At 43.2% G+C, this 18,250-nt stretch overlaps 1 protein-coding gene across 1 annotated transcript in view; it reads left to right on the top strand.

Annotated features, from left to right (window-relative positions):
• Window positions 1–18,250, top strand: part of COL6A3 (collagen type VI alpha 3 chain) — a 98,735-nt gene that overhangs the window by 18,231 nt on the left and 62,254 nt on the right. The window contains exons 2-6 of the mRNA XM_069103147.1: window positions 572–684; window positions 1,785–2,405; window positions 8,845–9,447; window positions 14,251–14,835; window positions 17,110–17,709. Of these exons, the coding sequence (XP_068959248.1) occupies window positions 603–684; window positions 1,785–2,405; window positions 8,845–9,447; window positions 14,251–14,835; window positions 17,110–17,709 (2,491 nt within the window). The 5' untranslated portion in view covers window positions 572–602. The remainder of the gene's footprint in view (window positions 1–571; window positions 685–1,784; window positions 2,406–8,844; window positions 9,448–14,250; window positions 14,836–17,109; window positions 17,710–18,250) is intronic.

The raw sequence follows: 18,250 nt of genomic DNA, 5'->3' as shown, positions 1-18,250 counted from the left end.
CTACTACTACTACTACTACTGCTACTACTACTACTGCTGCTGCTGCTGCTGCTGTTGCTGCTGCTCCCCCTCCCATCAGCAGTAGCTGTATGGCTTGGTGGGTCACTTTACCACTATTGCCCTCTTTTCTCATCTGTAAATTGAGGGCTGTGTTCTACTGGGCTTCTGAGATCCCTTTCCAGCTCTAGATCCTATTACTTTGAATAAGTCACTTACTTTCCCTGGGCCTCAAGCTTCTCATGTGGAAAATGGGGATCATACACCCGTGTCATGGTGCTGTTGTGAGGACCAAATGAAATGGGAGTATTCACATTTCCCTTGAAAACCCATCCAGTTAGCTAACACAACGGACGATCACCAGCTATGGGAAGGCCTAGGAGACAACCTGGGAAGTACACGGCACTGCATCTGCTGGACCTGTGGCCTGCCACCTAGCTCCCCGGGTCACAGCACTGCCTTGGAAGTAAAAGAAGACCCGGAGGACTAAGCCAGAATTGAACCCCGTGACACAATATGGTGGCAAAGGGAATGGAAATTGACCAATGTGTTCTCCATCCTCTCTCTTTCTCAGGTCCAATAGCTGGTGCTTTGACGAAAACAAAATGAGGAAGCATCGACATTTGCCCTTGGTGGCAATATTCTGCCTTTTAGTCTCAGGTTCCTGGGTGACTGATGCTCAAGAGGGTAAGCCCTGGCAATGCTTGCTTTGAAGTTGTGCTGATTTGTTTTTTTCAGAACGAGCTGGACAGGAGGTTTTCACTTTGTTTTAGAAACTTTCATAACCATTTTGGCCAAAGTGGAGGCCACATGTGCTGCTTGAAAAACCATTTTTTACAGGATGTTCTTTTCATTTAGAGATTACTTCTATGAGCAGGGGATGTGTGAATATAAGGAAATGAACATGGTGATTGATCAGGGGCATCTCCCTTGCCCAGATCAATTTGATGAGCTCATGATGGGGATGAACCTTTGAATGTCTGTATCTCTTTCTCCATAGAGTGGAGATGCTCATTGGCACTGGGGTAAAAGTCCAATGGGACTGAAACCAGTCCAAAGGGTTACTCTTCTCTAGAGAATCTATCCACTCTGGTCTCTCAGCCAACTAATCTAACTTGGGTGCTACTCTAGTCACTAAGACTTAACAATGGGTTGTCTTGTTCCTGTAACATGATGTCAACAGGCATATTCATATGTTCCAGAGAGAAGAAGTACACACTCTCAAAAGTTCTTTGAAACAATTCTAATCCCATAGAACTATGATGTAATTATCTCAACTGAAATAATTATTGTTATTTCTATCCTATCAAGGTGTGATTGAGTAGATGCAATTGATAAATCATATCAGCAAATGACTGCTTGCTCTCTGGGTTCAGAGAGTCATTCAGGTTGGATTGTATGTCTGAGATAAATCTTTGAGGTGACATTACATAGGAAAATCATCACATGGTGACAAAGAATTCTAGGCAAAAAGCAAATATTTCTCTTCATTCTGTATGCTTACGGCTAGTCCAGGGCCCATTTTGCCCATTGAACTTGGGTCCCCATCAAATGAAGGTGTCTGTGTGAAATGGCCTGCCTGCCATGACTATGGGACCTTTGTTTTGGTGGGTAAGTAAGGCTTGATGCTTGACTTTCCAGCATAAGATATCATGGTTTTCCCTTCCTCCTAGGCATGATGTAACAGAAATATTAGTTATTCAGCTACAGTGCAGTGTAGATCAAGTCAGATGATGGAGAATCTGGATGGGTAGAAATTAACTTCACGAAAATGTCTTTTTTTAAAGCTGTCACAATGCCTGGTGCTGCAGATATAATATTTCTAGTGGATTCCTCTTGGAGCATTGGCAAAGAACATTTCCAGCTAGTTCGGGAGTTTCTCTATGATGTTATAGAATCTTTAGCTGTGGGAGGAAGTGATTTTCGCTTTGCTCTGGTCCAGTTCAGTGGAAACCCACACACTGAGTTCCTGCTAAATACCTACCATACTAAGCAAGAGGTCCTGTCCCATATTTCGAACATGACTTACCTGGGGGGAGACAGCAAGACGGGCAGAGGCTTACAGTACGTGATACAGAGCCATCTGACTCCGGCTGCCGGGAGCCGAGCGAACGATGGTGTCCCCCAGGTTATCATAGTATTAACGGATGGACGATCCCAGGACGATGTGGCCGGGCCTTCGGCAGAACTGAAATCTGCCTCCGCCGTGGATGTGTTTGCCATCGGCGTGCAGGATGCAGAGGAAGGCGAGCTCAAGGAGATGGCCAGTGAACCCCTTGATTTGCATGTTTTCAACCTAGAGAATTTTACCGCCCTCCATGACATAGTAGGAAACTTAGTGGCCTGTGTCCGTTCCTCCATGGTCGCGGACATTGCCGGGGCTCCAGAGATACCCAAAGACATCACAGGTAACGAATGCTCCCAGCACCGAGCTGTGTCCCCGCCTTGCTCCCTCCTCGTGGCGTTAAGTTTGGCGGCAGCTTTAGCATTAAAGCCACGGCTGGGTTCAGCTTTCTGGGTGGTGCTGAGGTCCCGCCAATCCTGATTGGCCCTGCTCCATGTAAGAAACCCGACCTAGAACAGGGGTTCTTAACCGTTTTTTGTAGTCTGATGAAGCTCACGGACCCTTCCCAGAACGAAGTAATTTAAATGCACAAAAGAAAATCTGTAGGATTACAAAAGAAACGAATTCTATTGAAACCGTTGTTGAAACATATTAAAAAAGCGCCTATATTCATAGACCCCAGGTTAAGAACCTCTGACCTAGGGGGACAGATGATGAATCTTCACAGGTTTAAAAACAAAGGTTCTAAGTAGTTCTCAGCAGTCTCTTCTCAAAGGCCAAGAACAATTATTTACCTGCTACTGGAAAGAAAAGTACCAAGGATCATGGGCTAATTGACTGACCTTGGGGTCATAGATTTAGAGCTGGAAGACATCTCAGAAACTCTTGTGTCTAACCTTCTCATTTTACAGATGAGGAAACAGTCTCAGAGAGGTTAAGTGACTGAAGGTCATAGAGTTAGCACTGACAGGGGCCTCAGTGGCCATGAAGGCTGGCACCATCATTTTTACCAAGGAGGAAAGTGAAATTAAGTGACTTGTCCAGGGTCACTCAGCTAATCAGTGTCTGAGACATGATTTGAGCCAGGTCCTGCTGACTCCAATTCAAGTATTCTTTTTGTGAGCTTTTGGCCTTGAAAATTTGCACTGAGCCAAAATAAAAGAAATAGAGGGCTCCCCTTTTAAAAATTACCAGGAGGAGACAAAAAGTTGGCCATATTCTTTTCTTATAGCTTTTACCATTCATCCTCTTCTGAGTGTAGAGGTCCCTTTCACTTCCCAGAAAGCTTTCTAGGAAAGCTGGCCTCTCTATCTGAAGCCACAGAAGCCCCCAACCCACCTCGATGGGGGCCTCAGGGCTCTTGGGAATCAGCTAATTGGGCTGCCTCATTTCAGCTGCTGATACTGAGGCCCAGAGAGGCTTCCCAACATTATTTTCAGGGTCTTTATTGTTTGCACATTGCCTGAGATTCATTTCCCAAGATGACTAATAATTACAACTATTTGCTTGTAGGGAGCCCCCCATAGTGGTTGTGGTACCCCCTCTTCCCCCACATGCACACAGACCCAGATCTCCAGCTAAACACCTTGCATCGAATCACTTGTTCAGTAAATATTTGCTGAATTAAAGTCAATATTCCCCTTGCCATGGTATTTGATTAATTCACTTTCCCCCCTCCCCTCTGAGCACTCTGAATCCTGAGCACTCGTAGTAGGGCATGTGTTGAGAAGAACATTTTTTCGTCTTTGACTTGAATTCAGGCATTCTCCCACCAGTTCTGGTGGTCTTTTCACTCTGTCCCGACAAACCCACTTGGGGCATGGCATTTGCATCGCCAACCTTTGTGCCCAGGAGACACTGGGTGCAGTGGAAAGAGCTTGAGCTTTAGAGTGAGCAGAACCGGGCACAAATCCTGACCCCGACACGTGCTTTTTGTGTGAACTTACCCAAGTCATTTAGATTCTCTAGGTCTCGATTTCCTTCTCCCTCCAATGAAGAGGTGACCCAGAGGGTTCCAGCTCCAGACTACCATCCTATGAGCCATGGTGTCATCTTACGAGAGATCCTTTTCTTGAGAGACAGACAGCCCTGACAACCCATGACTCTGAGCTAATTAGGCATTTCTAGTTTTCTCATGGATTGGGGAAGATTCGACCAAAAAAGTCCAGATACAAATAGAGCCATGTGGATTTGGGCTTGGTAGTAATTAGCAAATGGAGAGGGGGTGATATGGGAAGGGCAGGTATTTGGGTGGGAGAAGGGCAGATTGAAAGAGGAGAAGGGAAAGGATGCTTGGGGCTTCAAGGTGGCTCGAAGCTTCCCCTCCAGAATAAATGGGACCCCCATTCAACTTCTTCCTCTCCTTCCCTGCAACTGCTAAGGCTGGAGATTGGGAGGAATCTGTGCCCATGTGGGCACCTTGTGATGCAGAGCTGAGTTGTTCACTAGGCTGCAGGACTGAGCTATGAGGTATTATTGTAAGATGGAAAGTGTGGATCTCATTTACCTGGAGTTTATGATGCAATCTGCAATTGCTGGGCAGGCTCCTTCTCTACAATGGGGACGAGCCATCACTCTAGGGAATCATTAAATAGCGTGTACAGAGATAACATCTTCTGTGGTTATTTAGTCAGTTTTTGGTGGTAGTATTTGCAAGGGAGTGTAGACTTTCTTCCAGATTACCTCTAGTATTTTTCATGTAGTACAACATAGGCCTCTTCCCTGTCTATATCAGGGGAAACAATCAAAGGCCTCTGAAGACATTCATTATTCAGAGACAGGAGACATCAATTGCTTCCTCTCAGTAGTCATCATCTAAGCATCTAAAATGCCTCCTTAAAATGCCCCAATGCAGACCCTGACAAAGTGAATAAAAATATCTCAGAGAGGTATCAATTGGGAAGTTGATTGGATTGTGTTTAGAAATGAATAAAAGGCCTCGGCCACTCAATCGCCTCCAAAGGGAGCATCAGTTAGTCCTGTCTGCACAGAACCGACCTCTGACAATGAAACCTTTGTTTTTATGCCCAGGAAAACATCTCTGCCTTCTAAGCAAGCTGACGCACAAGCATCATCAATGTTCATTCAGCCTCTCCCTTGTTTCTCTTCTAATTAACCTCGCTTTGTACGTCCACCGAGTCACCACTTTTCACTGCATGTTCCATAGTTTTAAATCGACACTTTGCTTCCATTTTAAATATTTTGAAAGGTTATTCAACAGGACAAATATTCTGAGGATTTGTTAATCAGCAGTCATTTTTACCTCCTCTCCTCCACCTGTCGGGTTGATATGGATTAGCTCTCAAGACTCCCCATTGTCCACTGTCCTCAATTTGCCACAAAGTAGGTTGACCTCCCCCAATCACTGTTAGGATGCTCTGTCTGAAACCAAAGAGAAATATGAAATGTTCTTCCTGCTAAAAGAGTATTTCTTGCTAAAGCACACTTCTCATTGAAAGATGGTCAGATTTAAAAAAAAATCTTTGCTTTACATGACAAAGAAACAATCGATTAAAATGCATTTACAATGGTGTGCTTTGCACGGGAAACATGACTGCTCCTTTACTTTTTAAATGAGAGAATTATTTATGCTATGGATGTAAAAATACCTGCCAACTCAGGATGCCAGGAAAGCATCAACTTCTCTTGGTGGTTAATGGTTCCATGATGCTTGACTATTTGTAACCCTTTCACTTTGAAATGCCATGGACATTATAAGCCAGGAGTCAAGAGAGGAGAAAAAGATCTCATTCCCCCCCTGGGCTTTTTTGGAAAGCTGACTGCTTCTGGAGTCCCCTTAGCCTTCCCTCTGGGAAGGACCTTGAGCTAGCTAGGGCTCCTGGGATGCTCTGGCTCCCTCACCTAACCAGCATGCTCTGAGTCTTTTTCTAGCCCATGCTCCATCATTGTGTACGTGAGTACTCTGGTTTTGACGGTGATGACAAATTATCCAACATTTCTCTAGGACCTGCCCTGGTTTAGTAGATGCTTAGTATGTTTTTATTTTTCCTCAAAGAATGACCAAGTGTGTGTGTGAGGGTCAGAGGATTTCCCTAAGGGTGTGTTTCGATTTTTTGTTTTCTGGCCTGAATGGAAGGTGTGCCCCTAATGAAGAATGTGATGTTGTATGGTTGGAGGCATGGCTGAGAGATGGAAGAAGGGAACTTGGGGGAACTTCCAGTCCATCCTTCTCCTGGTACAGATGAGGCTGCCTGTGAGGTGCAGTGACTTGTCCATGGTCAACCTCAGAAGATGCAGCAGAGCCAGGGCTCAAGCTAGGTCTTCTGACCCCAGATTGGTCATGAACCCCTAAAGGTTCATGGTGAACACCTGAGAGTTCTTCACAGGGTAGCAAGTGGACTCATCATTCTTTGTCCCCCAAAATCAGGCTTTGCCAAGATTGATTGATGAGTCACAGAAAATACATTTGCTCATGCTGGGATTGATAGCTGTATATGATTTATGTGATCTACCCATATACAGCACATCAGCCCCTATCACTGTCACCTTTACTAGATTTTCTCTGAAGTGTGAGTCCTAGCTCTTAAACCCTTCTTCTTTTGTGAATTGTAATCATTTGTTTGCTTAAGCCTGGGTCTCCTTAAACCTTGTAGCTACAATTCCCTGCCAATCCGATGGGTCTTGTCTCTACCAAGTACTGAAACTCATTCTTCAAGAAGGATAACCCTTAGGAAGACTTAAGATTTTACTATCTTTAAAATGAATTTGCCAACAGGGCTAAAGATCTGAAATTGGGCCAATGTCCATTTTATTATTACTATTTTGCATTTTTGTAAATGGTTATTGGTCTAGACCTGTGCTTTCATCATTATAGGGATCCCTTAGTGTGGGAACTCCACCACTGATGAAGACTGGGAACTCATTTGACACTTCTAGTCTTACAGACTTCATTGAGGACACTTCAATGTTAAGCGATTTGCTGATGTTCATATTATGAGTATATATGGGACTTGAAACTAGATCTTACTGATTCTGAAGCCAGACCTCTATCTGCCCTGCCATGTTGAATCATAGTTCTGGGCCAAAGTGGATATTAGTTCAAGTTCCAGTCTGTAGCCATAATGCACACATATCAGGGCAGAGAAAAGGAGATTTTAGGGCATGTAGTCCCTGTCTACAAAGAGTTCCCAGAAGATCATAATTGTCAAATAAGATTAAAAAATTACCTAGGAAGAGGATTGATTTGCCATTAGTGTCTCCATGTTAAAATATAATGAGAAAGAACCTTTATATGCATCTCATACTTTTAAAAAGTTTGAGGCAATGCTCCTGAAATTACACTAAAATTCTCTATGATGTATTTATGTATGTATGTATACATGGTGTGTGTATCTGTGTGTGTATTTAATGTCCCTTTATGATATGATTAGGCAGTTAAAAATGAGCAAGTTGACTTTCCACTGAGTCTAGAAATCACATATTAATGTGGCCATGGTTCTTTCCAGAGAATCTTTGAATGAAGCCATCACACATTGTAGATTTCAAGAGTGGTATTCTAACTATGGTGATTTGCCATGACTCCTATTTCTAGGAATGGAATGTAAGCTACTTCTGCATTATTGCGGGAGTAGAGGAGACACCCTGGTAGCTATTCTCCATTCTTATCATTAGTACGCAACAGGTAACTGCTGTATAAGGTTTTATCCTAGGTGTATTCCCCCACCATGTGATTAAACTAGGGTTATCCTTAAAAATGAATAAGGTTGGATAATTATGTCATGACTGGTTTCATATCACCCTGTTTAACATTGTTCTGCATTACTTGAGTGGATAGAGGTAAGAATTGTTTTAAAATCCCTAAGCAATCCAAGCTGGGTTCAATATGAATACCCATCATGGCAGACAAGAAGCCAAATTAAGCCAGATCTGAAATATTATTAAAATATTTGGTCTTTTCATTTTGCCCCCTATCATATGCACAAAAGTGAATGTATTCCACCCTTTAAAAAAAGTGAAATTGACTTTTCCAGCAAGGACAAAGCTCCACATTCCAAGGACATCTAATACATGATGCCCTGGGTAAAGGCTGATAAATCTGAAAATCAGGGACCATAATCTCACAGCCATAAATTTAGATTGCAGTTAGTTTCCTTGTATTCATGATTGAAAATGGAAAGGTTGGGCAGCCAGGTAGCACAGTGAGTAAGAGCACAGGCTCCAGTGTTGAGAAGACCTGGAGATTGAATCCTGGGCTCAGACACTTAGCACCCACCCAGAAACACCTGGCTGTGTAACCTTGAGCAGGTTACTTAACCCCAATTGCTTAAAAAAAAGAAAATGGAAAGGTTTCAAAAATGTTTTATTAGTTTTCCCTTAATACATCCTTGGACCATAAGTCATCCTTTTATTTCAATTGGTTTCTCCTTTATGTCAACCAGCTGATGAACATTTATTAAGCGCCTACTGTGTGTTTGCTTTTGGTTATTAGTGTGCAGATTCCATTTCAAACCGACTCCTAAAACCCCGGGCAGAAATCTCACATGGGCTCAATATATAGCATTACTAGCCCTGGGATTTTCTGACCAAAATAAGATCAGAAATATAAGTCTTGTCAAGATGTAACTTTACTGGGTGCCTCTTATCCAACCAGAATGCAGAACTAAAGGAGATTTTCACATTTCTCACTCAACATGTGGTGTGTGTGTGTTTTTCCATATCCGTGTTTCTTATTGGTTTCCAAAGAAACATGTCAGACTGCTGTGTGACTGCATGGAATCACTCATTTTTAACGCTTTCACATTTTGCATTTCTCTCTTTTCAAGCACAAGAATCTGCTGACCTTATTTTCCTTATTGATGGATCAGACAAGACTGGAAGTGCCCAATTTGCAGCTATTCGAGATTTCCTTGTACATTTCCTTGAGAGACTTTCCATTGGAGCTCGGCAGATCCAAGTTGGGGTAGTGCAGTATAGCAATGAGCCCAGAACTGCCTTCTATTTGAATAGCTACTCTACAAAGGCTGATATTCTGGATGCGGTCAAGGCTCTTAGGGTCATTGGTGGTGAGGAGACCAATGTGGGGGCTGCCCTGGACTTTGTGGTGGAGAACCACTTCACCCAGGCGGGAGGCAGCAGAGTGGAGGAAGGGGTCCCACAGGTGTTAGTGCTCATCAGCGGCTCACAGTCTAGTGATGACGTTAGAGATGGAGTGGTAGCCTTGAAGCAAGCTAGTATATTTTCATTTGGCCTTGGGGCCCAGGGTGCTGACAGGGCAGAGCTCCAGAACATTGCTACCGATGAAAATTTCGTGTTTACCACCCCGGAATTTCGTAGCCTTGGCGACTTACAAGAATACTTACTGCCTTACATTGTTGGAGTGGCCCAAAGAACAATTGTGTTGCAACCCCCAACTATTGTCACCCAAGGTATGTATACCTCTCTGGACATCATTGGATGGATGGGGTTTGGTGGGTTACCTTTCAGCTGCAAGTAAAGACAGGAGTAGAGTAGGTTCCTGTGTGGAAAAGTTGTAAGACGGCACAGTCCCTCAGTGTTATGGATGCTACCTAGAGTTTTTGGAGTTCAGTGTGATATTATGTAGCTTCAGAACAAGAAAACTTGATTTGTTAATGGTTGGCTTTTGGTGTGATATGAATCATTGTTAAGAGAACTTTCTAGACTAGTTCTACCAAGCATATTTAGTGAAAGTACTAAAAATAATAAGGAACCTTGAAAAGATTATTTGTCCTTTGCATTTAAAGCTACCTAAAGATTGGGCCTGACTGTAAGCAATCAGTTGCTTTTCAAAACAACCCAGGTGGAGGACACATGACTTCCATTCAGTGGCTCACTTCATTTTGGGAGTGCTTATAGTTGGACACCTTCTAAGGCAAGAAGCTCTGAATTCTCCTTCTAAAACAGGGCTTTTCAAAGACAAAAGCAATTTCCTTAGCAAGAAATCTTCTGGGAGGCATAATTGCATAGACTGCCTTGGATGGCCCCCTCTTGATGCTTTGGTCAGTGAGGCCTTCACACTATTTGGCTGTGGTGCTATGACCTTCCTTGCCTTTAGTCTCCTCACCTGAAAAGTGAGTGGCTGCACAGGATGGTCTCAAGGTTCCTTCCAGCACAAAGAGACTATTCCTTTGTATTATAAATTGAAATTGAGGGGGAAATAAGATCATAAAAACCCATTAGATGTTATGTTATTGGTGCCAATTGGAAATGACTAATTTCATCTTAATATTTTACAATGACTACTTTAAATGTTGTAGGTTTAAATCACTTTTCTTCCAAACAGTCCCTCTTGCTGCAAATACACCAGGCAGGATGGTCAATGTAAGCAATGCTTTCCTAACTGGAAATTTATGTAATTGGACTATACTGGAGCTTAATTTTTTTATTAGAAAGTAGAAGAAATATTTGACACCAATCAATATAAGTTAACTTTTATTATATTATGTTTCTGATGATTTTTCTGCTTAATTCATAATTATATCATAATATAAAATATTCATAGCAATGATCCCTGGGACTGAGGGATGGATTTCAGCCAGATTATGCTGAATGTAAATTGAAATGTTTTTGAAAACTGTGTCTGTGACAAGTTCAAGGACAGTATAACAGTAACACTTGAAAGCATGACTGGGTCAGGAAGAACCAACTTTGGGCAGTCCCATGAATAGCCATGAGAAGGGCTGATGACAGATGGCATGACTATTATTCAAGAGGAAGAAAGGGAGCACAAATTAGGCCAAAGAACTTCCAAAGTGCTGAATTCTAGGACCTTTGCTTGTTGGAACAAGTGGCCCTTCGCACCTCAGTAGGCCCTAAGGGAGTCACTGCCTAGTAATCCAATGATGATTGATGTTCCTAATGATAAACCTATGAAATGAAGAGTGTTAGGATTGAAGTCAGAGGACCAGGGATCAGACCGCCAGCTCTGTATCAGACTCTCCATGGGATGTTAATGATGATGGTCCCACTGACCCATCTGCATTGACCAGACGATATCTGGAGGTTTGGGGAGGGTACAGAGGAGGGTGACCAGGGTGTCAAATGAGAACTGATGTCAAAAGGACTGGGGATGCTTAATCTGGAGAGGTGAAGTCTTCTAGGAAGGGCCATGGGCACTGTCTTCAAACATTTGAAGGGCTCTCATGTGGAGAAGGGGCTAACCTTATTCTTCATGGCCTCAGAAGACAGAACCGAGAGCCCTGGGGGAAGATGCAGAGGTAGGTTGAAGTTCTGCAGTACGGGAAGCTTCCTAATTGCTAGAGCATCCCACTGGGAAAGAGGCCACTCTAAGGGCTGGCACTTTTCTCCTTGTTCGAGGTCTTCAAGCAGAGGCTGGATGACCTTTCTGAGGGATGATGGGGAGGGGATCCATATTGGGGGTAGAGTTGGACCAGTTGGCCTCTGATGTTCCTCTCTAAAATTTGGCATGAATTCTCCATGCCAATTTTTGAAAAACGATGCTTAGAGTTGCTGAGAGGAAGTTACAGGTCCTGCCGATTCACAGCCGGGCAGGGTATGTGGCCAAATGGATCACAACCAATATGGGTTTTAAAATAGAAATGCAGTTCCCTAGTAGTCTTCCTATCGAAGCTCAAGTAGGTCAAGAGAGAAACTATAGTCTCTCATATAGATGTTCCTTTTTATGTATGTGTTAGTGTGTGTGTGTGTGTGTGTGTGTGTGTTGGTATGTCAAACACTCTTGTGACCTTCAATCTTAAATCAAGCAGAGTCTCTCACATTTTTATCCAGAATCTCTCTCTTTTCCATGTTTATTCTTAGTCTTTGGAGACTGGACTCCATGATCTCGAAAAGCATAATAATCAGAAAACCTGGTTCAAATCCCGGTTCTGCTAATTATTATTTCTGTGATCCTGAGCAGGTCCTCTCTGACCCTTAGCTTCCCCTGGAAAATGAAGGCATTGGGCTATATGGCCTGTAAGATCCTTTCCAGGCCTGAATCTAAGCCTCTCAAGAGCTTGGAGATGCCTTCAGTTTCTGGGGCTTGTGATCCTATGCTCCTTCTCTTCCCCATCTCTGTTCTCTCATTGGGGAGACAAGAGGAGGGGCACAGGTCCTGAAGGCTAAAGGTTCATGTTCAAAGTCTACCTTTGGTTCTTCTTCCCTGTGTCACCTTGGGCAAATCATCGGAGCTCACTGGACCTCTGTTTTCCTCATCTGTAAAATGAGAGGGATGCATTAGATGGCCCCTGAAGGGACCTTCAAGCTCTCACTCTAGATCTTTCCCCCCAAATATCTAATAAAGTTTTTTTTTCGACATCAAGCCCAGATTTGTCTCTTGGCAGCTTCCATCCATTTTCCCTAGTTCTGCCTATGGTGGCCAACAAAATAAGCTGTGTCTCTTTGAGCTCTCTTTCCTTCTCCTCACCTGTCCTTGGTAAATGCTCTTCATTAGCCAGCTTTATTCTGTTCTTTCCAGTTCAAAGATTATTCTCCTTGTCAGAGAAAAGAGACACAAAGTTAGAATTGAGCATCTCCACCTTTTCAAGCATCATCATATCATCGCCCCCCCCCCCAAGAAGTGGCCTGTCATTTCTGTGATCCTCTCGTTTTCCCTAGTAGGGCTAAAGACAAAAGGAGAAACCCCGAAAACCAAAAAAGCCCACTTTTATGTTGTCCCTAGATTTGCCTCAGTTTACTTGGAACTTTAGCCTTTCCAACGCCTTTCTCAAAGCATCATGTTGTGCTTATTTTTGTCTTCTGTCACTCCTCTTTGCTTCCATATTCTGCACAATTCATTCAGTTCTTTTAGATTTTGAAATCCCCTATGCATCCACTTTATCCTCTTGATGTCTTCAGAATTTCATTCTTGAGAGCTCCTTATCCCTCCTGGAATAACATTCCTCTAGGATTTTAGTCCACAGGGTTTGACTTATCTTTACACTGAACCCTTTGAGATAAAGTTTCCCCAATTCTAGGGTGCATGCCAGGCTATTGACTCCTCTCTCACAAATTTTGGAATGGAGTAGTGCCTTGGGCACAAGCTTCCTATGATTTCTAACCCCCATGCCCCCAAGAATCTTTTTTTCTTTATTAACAAGATTCAGATGCAGAATAAAATTTATTTTTTATTAGTTTTATTTATTATTTATTGGTTCCTCCTCTTGTTGGAGGATGAACTCATTATTATGACAAGCCAAGGTATGATTACTTGCTCCTTATTTGGCTGACAGGGGTCTCCAGCAGATGCCCACATCATTTAAATCCCCCATCATTACTATTCCATGCCTCTCTACCAGGCTTGTCTGTTTCTGCACTGCTCATCTGGGCTTCTTTCTGTAGTATTCCCAAGGATGACATAACTTCTATTTTGCTCTCCATCAAATATTCTGGGACATGCTTCTCTCGTCTGGCTCCTGGAGAATTTGCCTGTGCCTCTAAAATGCATAGAGTATTCTCTATTCCTTATGATGTTGTGATGTGGTCCTACAGATGGTGTACTGTTGTTATTTTCCCAAAAAGGAAATGTTCTGGTTAGGATATATCTTTTATTCTTCTGTTTTTGTCTTTTCTACTTTATAGTCTGTGTTTTTGGTTCTGATGGTATAAACCCACACTCTTACAACAGAACATGCTCTCATAAAAAGACTTTTGTGGTCTTATTTGTTTGGTTTTCGCACCAATTTTCCTTTTAATAGTTATCTCCCCCCTTTTTGTTTATTTCTTATAGTGATTTAAAGCCACATTTTATTTTCTGAAAAGTGAAGCTACAAAAAATCCCTTGTTAATGATAGCTTTAACTCTACCTTAATTCTGCTTTGGCATTTGGGAACATTGGGGTCTGTGCCCCTGTGTCAGTCACAGGGGCATCTCTGGGCAAAGATAAATTCCATGTTTTTCTTTTGAGTTTCTAATGATTTCTGTTCTCAGGGCTGTATATCAAGTGATATATTTGGGGAGCAAAGAGGATCACATTGAATTTTGGTCGTGACATCCCCTAACAGGGAGTTGATCAAACCCAACTTACTCTTACTCAGCTGATTTAACTGTTACTAACTGCTATTCTTTAGGAATGGATGTGGCTATAGCTCAAGCATATCTAACCCAAAGACCTCCCAGCTGGGAAGCTCTTAGTATTAAGTCAGTCACAGAAATGTTGTAGTGTCTTCGATGTCCTTCTAGGCTTTTAGAAAATCAAGTTGAATGTGGGTGTTTGAGCCTGTCCACTTACTATATAATATTACTGCCTGCAGTCATTGAAGTCAACAAGAGAGATATAGTCTTCCTGGTAGATGGCACATCTACACGGGGACCAGCCAACTTCAATGCCATCCGTGACTTCATTTACAAAGTCATCCAGAAGCTGGAAATTGGACAGGATCTGATTCAAGTGGCCGTGGCCCAATACACACACACTGTTAAGCCGGAGTTTTATTTTAAGGACTTCCACACCAGAAAGGATGTCCTCAGTGCTGTTCGGAGGCTGAGGCCCCTTAATGGCACAGTGCTCTATACGGGCGCTGCACTTGACCACATCAGGAACAACTTCTTCAATAGTTCTGTTGGTTATCGTGCCACAGAAGGAGTTCCCAAACTCCTGGTGTTGATCACGGGAGGTAAGTCCCTTGATGACATCAGCCTGCCGGCCCAGGAGCTGAAGAGAAGTGGCATCATGGCCTTTTCCATTGGGAACCCAATGGCAGACAGAACGGAGCTAGAAGAGGTTGCCTTTGACTCCTCCTTGGTGTTCGTCCCTCCAGAATTCCGAGCTGGGCCTCTGCAAGCCATTTTACCTGGTTTGCTGGCGCCATTAAGAACTCTTTCTGGAACCACCCAAGGTATGTTCCGAACCATAAGTAGGGTAATCATTTTAAAGTGAGATCTTAGAAAGAGAGAATGATTTGGCCTCTGTGTCGCTAAATAGAATCCAGAACAGACTACTGCTAAAAAAATGTAATAAGACAAGATGGCTATTACACTTGAGGTCCCTTTTTATTTGGGGTTGAGAAGCCTGGATCTTGGATGGCTAAAGGTCAGTCTGTAATGGCCAGTGTTTGAATGGGCCTCTGTGTAGAGAGGAGTAGTGCCCGAAGATTGAACTCCATCCTCTTCAAATTCCCCAAATAAAATGAGAACTCAGCAAGGATAGAATGGGAAAGCTCCATGTTAAGTCCACAAACAATTTCCTTCGAACGTTGCTTTGGGAACCTGTAACCTGAATGGATTTGATCCACCCAGCCGTCCTTAATGAAGATGAATATCACGGAACCACCACCTCTCACTCTAACCAGCTTCTCCAAGTCACTGTCTCCTTCTCTGTTGCATGACTGCATGCCAAGCCTTAAGACCATTTGGTGTCCTTGGATACCCCCACCCCCACCTCTGCCCCCATCTTAAGGCTTAGTTGTCTTTCTGTGTTTCAAGCTTCCATACCATGCCAAAGTTATTGAAGTTGATTGTTCCAGGACAGTTTACAACTCATTGATTCTCAGATTTGAAAAAGGAGTTAACTGCTAGGTCCCAGTGATGGCAGATGAGGGTTACTGTCAAGAATGACGTGGCACATATTCTCAATGTCCTGAGGGCACTGTCTAGGCATTTATTTAGAAAATGTGAGGAAATTCCGAAGGAGCCAAGGTCACTTTATCCTCCACTGAGAGGCAGGGTAGAATAGTGACGGGAACTTCAGAGACAGCTGAATTAGAAGCCCATCTCAGTTATGTGATTCTGGGCAAGTCACAGCCTCTCCTACTGTAAAGTGAGGGGGTTGGACTTGAAAGCTCCTGAGGTCCCTTCCTGTCCTAAATGTATTTATGACCCCAGCCATGTATTATAAGCAGCATTTTAAAACATGTAACTGTCTTTATTAGGGTGTGAAGTTCTTCATACATTCCATTTGAATATTGCCTTGAGCACATATTTTAGATGTCACAAAACCAAACCAAAATGTGGCTCTGTGACTTTCAAGGAATAAAGAAATCAGCAGGGAATAATGGCAAATATTCTCACTTAGAACATAGAACTCCAGGGAGGAAAGGGGACAAGATATGGACCTTTGTTTTCCACTGTTCCTTTACCCTTGGCCCTTGTTATGGGCCCCCTATAGCTGTTGGTGGGAGGGGACATCACTTTTTGTTTTTACTGTTATCACCAATTCTTGCCTCTATCAGTCTGGCAAGGTCTCCCATCCCCTTGGCTCACCTAAAGAGTTTTTTGAAAGGTTTTGTCAAGAGGAAAAAAAAGACAAAGCAGATCTGGGATAGGGAGAAGGACTAGACTCGTAATTCTATTGGCACAGAAAGTTCACTCTGCCAATGTAAACCCTTCAGTTTTTCCCTCCGATGCACAGATCAAGCTGAATCCATTTACCCTGACAGGCTTTCAAATTCTCTTCGCTAGCCTTGTAATCTCCAAATCCTTTGGTCAATCCTTGTATACAAAAGTCCTTAGTCCTTCTCCCATCCTAGTTACCTTTCAATCATCAATGCCCTTCCTAAACTGTCATGCCCAGAGTAGCACCACCACTTCTCTATTCCTAGACATTACAGCCCTCAAACAGCCTGAGACTGCATGAACTTTCTTTGTCTGCCATAGTACACTGTTGGCCCATCTAGAGCTCATAATCCACTAAGAATCCCCACTTCTTTTTCACAAGAAACAAGAAAGGCACAGCTGGATGGTCCCAATCAGGAATTAGAGGAACAGCCCCAACCTATTTTAACCACCTTCCCCAGTAGGATCAGACTGTGACAAGAGTAATGTCACTTGGTGTGTGGATTTATTCTGGGGGCAATGTGGAGGGCTGTCACCATTCTTCTGATGATTTCTGATGCTAACCATCCCACCGTGGGAGATGGTTCACCTATGTGTTTTGTGAGCTCCACTCAGTTTCTTACCCTTGACCATCAAAATGCCTCACCAGTAGCAGTAGTTGAAAAGAAATATGCAGAGCCATCTGTCATATTTGATGCCCAGCACGCTTGGCCTCACCGTGTTTCTCTGTGGTCTTGGTGTCCGATGTGTGCCTGCGCGGGATGCACACATGGTCCAGTCTCACACAGTGTGTTACCTGTCTCTGAGTATCTCACTTTGTTTTCTGTGCTTCACTGCAGTTCCTGTAAACAAAAGGGATATCATCTTTCTTTTGGATGGATCATTCAACGTGGGAAACGCCAACTTCCCTTATGTGCGCGACTTTGTAATGAACTTAGTGAACAGCCTTGATGTGGGCTATGACAATATCCGGGTCGGTTTAGTTCAATTTAGCGACACTCCCGAAACTGAATTCTCCCTAGACACATACCAGTCCAAGGCAGATTTGCTTGCTCGCCTGCGGCAGCTGCAACTCAAAGGGGGGTCCACTCTGAACATTGGCTCAGCGCTTGACTTTGTGCGCTCCAAACATTTCACGGAAGCTGGCGGGAGCCGGATCCATGAGAACGTCCCTCAGCTCCTCCTCCTGCTCGCTGCTGGGCAGTCGGGGGATTCTTACTTGCAAGCTTCAAATGCTTTAGCCCGAGCTGGAGTCCTGACCTTTTGTGTGGGTGCTAGCCAGGCTAACAAGGCAGAGCTCGAGCAGATTGCATTTAATCCCAGCCTGGTCTATCTTATGGATGATTTCAATTCCCTACCAGCCTTGCCACAGCAATTGATTCAGCCCCTAACCACGTATGTTAGTGGTGGTGTGGAAGAAGTTCCACTTGCCCCAACAGGTAATGTTCAATTTTCTTCATCCCAACTCTCTATCCTCTCACTCCAGTGGAGACCAAACTGGGAGGCAGTTGGTCAGTACCTTTCTCTACCTTGTTGTGACCCTTACGAGGGATGAAGCTTTCCTGGGGTTGACTTTTTTAAAAAAATTGGATGTTGGAGATACTATACCAGCATGTTCCAATTCTTCCATCAATGCTTTTTAAGGAAGAGATGAATAAATTAAAAATTAATTAAAAAGCTATTTACTAAATGCTCACTATATGCCAAGCATGGCGCTAATTTACAAAGACATAAGTGAGACAGTTCCTGCCCTCAAGGAGTTTATATTCTAACACTGATTATGAAGGACCCCCTTGTAGCTCAGTTCCATTTCAGACAGCATATGACTTTTACTTTTAGTTTTTTTTTTGCTCATTCTATGGCTCTTTTTCGCCAGAATCCTTTAAAATTTAATTTTAAAAATTAAAAAAAAATAAAATTCAGAAAACATATTGACTTTAGTGACCCTCTGAATTGAAAAGTGCTATTGCCTTCTGAGCT

This window comes from Petaurus breviceps, unplaced genomic scaffold (assembly GCF_028583685.1).
Source record: "Petaurus breviceps papuanus isolate PSGF00001 unplaced genomic scaffold, PetGlider_PUasm1.0 567, whole genome shotgun sequence".
Lineage (NCBI taxonomy): Eukaryota > Metazoa > Chordata > Mammalia > Diprotodontia > Petauridae > Petaurus > Petaurus breviceps.
This window is presented reverse-complemented; position numbering and strand designations above follow the sequence as displayed.